Source organism: Muntiacus reevesi, chromosome 2, assembly GCF_963930625.1.
Source record: "Muntiacus reevesi chromosome 2, mMunRee1.1, whole genome shotgun sequence".
Taxonomy (NCBI): domain Eukaryota; kingdom Metazoa; phylum Chordata; class Mammalia; order Artiodactyla; family Cervidae; genus Muntiacus; species Muntiacus reevesi.
This window is the reverse complement of record NC_089250.1, coordinates 123265462-123271638: the sequence shown is the minus strand read 5'-3', so window position 1 is coordinate 123271638 and position 6177 is coordinate 123265462. Positions and strand designations below refer to the sequence as shown.

At 38.5% G+C, this 6177-nt stretch overlaps 1 protein-coding gene across 1 annotated transcript; it reads right to left on the bottom strand.

The window, feature by feature from the left end:
• Positions 1-2450: 2450 nt before the first annotated feature.
• LOC136158189 (olfactory receptor 6C2-like) lies at positions 2451-3392 on the bottom strand. Its single transcript, XM_065919963.1, has one exon. It carries the CDS (start codon positions 3387-3389, stop codon positions 2451-2453), a length of 939 nt encoding a protein of 312 aa, XP_065776035.1. The 5' UTR covers positions 3390-3392.
• Between the last annotated feature and the right edge of the window lie 2785 nt (positions 3393-6177).

Below are 6177 nucleotides of genomic sequence, written 5' to 3'. Positions count from 1 at the left end.
TGTCCCTGTTCCTTGGAGCCATTTGTTGGGGTCCTTTAACGGACCGGAACCTTGTGGTGCAGAGTCCACGATAAGAAAGTGAAAGAGAGAAAGAGGCTGATATCCCTTGGTTTATGCAGAGGACCAATAAAGTCCTTGACACAGGACTTGCATCACTCACGAAGGCACCAGGCGCCCTCTCGAGGGGGTCTTAGAAGCCCGGGCAGAAAAGTGAGCACAACGGGTCTCCACGCTCCAGAGAGTCAGCCAGAAAAAGAGAGAGAGAGAGAGAGACAAAAAAGACCCGGGGACCTAAGCTCTGATGAAGCAAAGGTGCTTTAATGAGTTTCCTATGAGTATATATAGGCTGTGGTACAAGAAACTTCTTTCGGGAATGATAGAGATCAGAAAACCAAATGTACAGCAACCGTTACCAAGGGAACAAGGGGTAATGTCAGTCACAACGTCAGGAGACAATCCATATCTCAAGAAAGGGGAGCGAGGCTAAGCAGTTTTGTCCTAAAGAGAATGTTTGCTAAAGGAGACCCAAGCCTGCCTCACACAGTGACCTCAGTCCCTGGGAGCAGCGTGCTGTTCCGCTTGAAGAGGGACAAAGGACTCGTGAGAGACAGCACATAGGAATCCTCCCGTCAAACATTCCCTGACAGTAACCCAACACAGCACCTTACAATCTGATCAGAACTCCCAACTTCCAGCTTCTCCTAAGGAATAATGGGTCACTTCTCGCAGCTCTGCCCCCTGACTCAGTACAGTATGAACAGACAAGTGTTCCAGCTCTTAGTTTCCCCCTGAATATAGAAGGAACTGGACAACATTTCTAGTACCCCAACTTTTCCAGCTGTTAATAGAAGGATTGGATTCTATCTACCTGTCTTAGGGCTGTGATAACAGGGATGACATACCTTACTCTCTTGGGACACACTAAAGCAGAGACAGTGGTTTAACTGAACACAGGGCTTGGGTCATTTTGGGTGATTGGTGATGTCCATCTCAGGCACTAGTCTGGGCTAGGCTATGATGATGTGTTCTTTTATCTATTTGACAGAAACCAACACAGAGGACTCTCAGGACTTCCCAACCTTTGTCAGATTCAAAAATTACTCATTTAACTTCTATTTTGGAAAAGTGAGAGACAAAGGCACAGATGTCCTTGGAAGACTAATTCCTAGGACAACTTATCATCAAATCACTCCCAAACATAAAAATCTAAATCACCCAATATTCCTGACAACCTAAAACTCTTCCTAATAATATTATGCCTTAAATTAGAAGTAATTTACAAATCAAGCTAAAAGGGAAATATGCACTCACATCAGACATAATAAAAATCAAATGCATGTTATGCATATGCAGTGTTAGATGTGATGGGATCTATGCCCCATTAGGGCCAATGATCTTCAGGTGGGAGCCACTTCCTCAATGAAGTCTCAAACACAGTAAATGACTCCAGTTTGAGCCCCCTTTTTTATTATTAATGCACTCATTTTCCTTTTATATTTTTCTAATTATGATCTCTATTAGTTTTTGCTGCACAAAATGTCAACCACAAATTAACATAGATGACACTGGCATCTCCTATAACCAAGATCACACTAAGCTGAAAATACCTCTTAGATGGGAGGAAAGAATTTGCTACTGGGATCACCTACCTTTGAGCAATTTTTGCTTCTAGGACTTGGCAACATCAATTATAGAAAAAATAAACTTGACAAATTTGAAAGCTTTTCAGTTAGTTTATATTTCAAGAAAGAATTAAAGAAAATGTTATTGATAAAATTTGATACATCTGGAAAGCGATACACTGAAAGAGCTCATCTAAAACTCTGGAGTTACACTGAGCTGTTTGTACACTAAAACCAATAGTCAAGAAGAAGAACTAGTGGAAGAAGAAAACCAATAGATACGAAGAAGAGCTAGACATGAAGAAGAACTCGTGAGCATTCACATAAGTAGATTCAAATGATAAAACACCATTAAGTTGTACTATGACTTTATATAATTTTCAGAAATAATTTCTAACTGTAATTTTCAAACCTTGAGTATCAAATGGTAAAGAAGGTTATTTATCTATCTTTTCTGAGGTATCATAAATTTTGAGCATAAAAATGTATCATGGATAGTAATGATAAAATCTTGCAACATTTTTATTTTTGCATTAAAGATTTCGTAGCTTATGATTTATGTATAATAGTTGCTTCACAATATTGCTTGAATTGAGTTGATTTAAGGCTAATCAATAGGAAAATCAAGGAAGATAGCTTTAGTAGAAAATAGAAAACAAATGAAATTTTCACATAGAAGAAGGTATTGATTTACAAAATAAGATAATACCCATCCAGCTGAAAAATAGCACAAGATAGATCGCCATATGGAAAGCTTCTCAAGAACAGACTTACCAATGGTGGGAAACAGAACTAGTTGATCAAGCAGATCCACTTAGCCTCCAAACTCTATTTCTGCAACCTCGCCCTAGACAGTGTGTCCCTCAAAGCCTGGTGGACCTGCTTGTTCCTCAGAGTGTAGATAACAGGGTTCAGCAGCGGGGTCACCACCGTGTTCACAAGGGCAGCCTCCTTGTTGGAGTCCAGCCTGTTCACCTCCTTTGGTTTCACATATATAAATACACAGCTGCCGTACATCAGAGAGAGGACAATGAGGTGAGAGGAGCAGGTGGAGAAAGCTTTCTGTCGCTCCTTGGCTGACGGCAGTCGCAGGATTGTGACTACTATGTTGCTGTATGCAATGATGGTTACAATGAGGGATAGTAGAATTGCAAACGAAGTAACAAAGAAGAAATACATTTCAACAGATCTGGTGTCAGAGCAGGAGAGATGAATTAAGGAGCCAAGGTCACAGAAGAAATGAGAGATGATGTTGGGGCCACAGAATGATAACTGGGAAACTCTGAGCATCAGACCAGTGAAGAAGATGAAGGACAAGAAATAGCACAAGAAAATCAAAAGGAAACTAATTCTCAGGTTCATGATGGATGCATAGTGCAGAGGCTTGCAAATGGCTAGATACCGATCCAACGACATCACAGCCATGAGAAAGAAAATTCCTGCTCCAATAAATAAAAAGAAAAAGGCTTGTGTGAGACAAGCAGTAAAGGGAATTGTTTGCCTTCCTGAAAGGAAGATGGACAGCAGTTTAGGAATAACTGTGGTGATGAAACAGCATTCACAGAAGGAGAAAGTGCTCAGTAAAACATACATTGGCGTCTGGAGACGATGGTCAGCCCAGGTGATGATGATTATGACCATGTTTCCCATGATAGAGCCCAGGTATGCCAGCAGGTGCACCAGGAAGAGGAGGTTCCCCAAGTGCTGGATGGCAGGAAACGCCTCCAGGATGAACTCCTGAACGGTAGACTCATTTTTTACCCCCATTGTTATCTCTGTATCTCTGTTTTTCATCATTCTCTGCCTAACCTGTGGAACGGAAAATACTATCACTGAAGAGTAAAGAATTTAAACGATGTCAACTATTAAATAATATAAAAACACTATGCTACATTTTTGAATGAGATCATTTTATATTTTAAAATATTTTACTATAATGGTATCTACTATCATCACATTATTATTTTTTTGCCTTTTATTTTTTTTCCTTTTTTTATTTTTTATTTTTCAGTGTTTTTTGTCATACATTGATATGAATCAGCCATAGAGTTACACGTATTCCCCATCCCAATCCCCCCTCCCACCTCCCTCTCCACCCGATTCCTCTGGGTCTTCCCAGCCCACCAGGCCCAAGCACTTGACTCATGCATCCCACCTGGGCTGATGATCTGTTTCACCATAGATAATATACATGCTGTTCTTTCAAAACATCCCAACCTCACCTTCTCCCACAGAGTTCAAAAGTCTGTTCTGTACATCTGTGTCTCCTTTTCTGTTTTGCATATAGGGTTATCATTACCATCTTTCTAAATTCCATATATATGTATTAGTATACTGTAATGTTCTTTATCTTTCTGGCTTACTTCACTCTGTATAATGGGCTCCAGTTTCATCCATCTCATTAGAACTGATTCAAATGAATTCTTTTTAAGGGCTGAGTAATATTCCATGGTATATATGTACCACAGCTTCCTTATCCATTGATCTGCTGATGGGCATCTAGGTTGCTTCCATGTCCTGGCTATTATAAACAGTGCTGCGATGAACATTGGGGTGCACATGTCTCTTTCAGATCTGGTTTCCTCAGTGTGTATGCCCAGAAGTGGTATTGCTGGATCATATGGCAGTTCTATTTCCAGTTTTTAAAGAAATCTCCACACTGTTTTCCATAGTGGCTGTACTAGTTTGCATTCCCACCAACAGTGTAAGAGGGTTCCCTTTCCTCCACACCCTCTCCAGCATTTATTGCTTGTAGACTTTTGGATAGCAGCCATCCTGACTGGCGTGAAATGGTACCTCATTGTGGTTTTGATTTGCATTTCTCTCATAATGAGGGATGTTGAGCATCTTTTCATGTGTTTGTTAGCCATCTGTATGTTTTCTTTGGAGAAATGTCTGTTTAGTTCTTTGGCCCATTTTTTGATTGAGTCATTTATTTTTCTGGAATTGAGCTTCAGGAGTTGCTTGTATATTTTTGAGATTAATCCTTTGTCTGTTTCCTCATTTTCTATTATTTTCTCCCAATCTGAGGGCTGTCTTTTCACCTTACTTATAGTTTCCTTTGTTGTGCAAAAGCTTTTAATTTTCATTAGGTCCCATTTGTTTATTTTTGCTTTTATTTCCAATATTCTGGGAGGTGGGTCATAGAGGATCTTGCTGTGATTTATGTCGGAGAGTGTTTTGCCTATGTTCTCCTCTAGGAGTTTTATAGTTTCTGGTCTTACATTTACATCTTTAATCCATTTTGAGTTTATTTTTGTGTATGGTGTTAGAAAGTGTTCTAGTTTCATCTTTTACAAGTGGTTGACCAGTTTTCCCAGCACCACTTGTTGAAGAGGTTGTCTTTTTTCCATTGTATATCCTTGCCTCCTTTGTCAAAGAAAAGTTGTCCATAGGTTCGTGGATTTATCTCTGGGCTTTCTATTCTGTTCCATTGATCTATATGTCTGTCTTTGTGCCAGTACCATGCTGTCTTGATGACTGTGGCTTTGTAGTAGAGTCTGAAGTCAGGCAGGTTGATTCCTCCAGTTCCATTCTTCTTTCTCAAGATTACTTTGGCTATTCGAGGTTTTTTGTATTTCCATACAAATTGTGAAATTATTTGTTCTAGTTCTGTGAAAAATACCGTTGGTAGCTTGATAGGGATTGCATTGAATCTATAGATTGCTATGGGACACTGTAAAAACAGTGCTAAGGGGAAGATTCATAGCATTACAGGCTTACATCAAGAAACAAGAAAAAAGTCAAATAAATAACCTAACTCTACACCTAAAGCAATTAGAGAAGAAAGAAATGAAGAACCCCAGGGTTAGCAGAAGGAAAGAAATCTTAAAAATTAGGGAAGAAATAAATGCAAAAGAAACTAAAGAGACCATAGCAAAAATCAGCAAAGCTAAAAGCTGGTTTTTTGAAAAGATAAACAAAATTGACAAACCATTAGCAAGACTCATTAAGAAACAAAGAGAGAAGAACCAAATTAACAAAATTAGAAATGAAAATGGAGAGATCACAACAGACAACACTGAAATACAAAGGATCATAAGAGACTACTACCAGCAGCACTATGCCAATAAAATGGACAACTTGGAAGAAATGGACTTTCCAAAACTGAACCAGGAAGACATAGAAGATCTTAACAGAACCATCACAAGCAAGGAAATCGAAACTGTAATCAAAAATCTTCCAGCAAATAAAAGCCCAGGACCAGATGGCTTCAAAGCTGAATTCTACCAAAAATTTAGAGAAGAGCTAACACCTATCTTACTCAAACTCTTCCAGAATATTGCAGATGAAGGTAAACTTCCAAACTCATTCTATGAGGCCACCATCACCCTAATTCCAAAACTAGACAAAGATGCCACAAAAAAAGAAAACTACAGGCCAATATCACTATTGAACATAGATGCAAAAATCCTTAACAAAATTCTAGCAAACAGAATCCAACAACATATTTATAAAAAATCATCACATTATTATATTAATAATAATGATAATCATTAAATTATAACATTAAATATTTATTTTTGTTTTTGCTAATAAATTTTAATGTGTCACT

Bases quoted from the DNA above. Each gene is read 5' to 3' on its own strand.
- LOC136158189 (XM_065919963.1), bottom strand. From the start codon at position 3,389: ATGGGGGTAAAAAATGAGTCTACCGTTCAGGAGTTCATCCTGGAGGCG.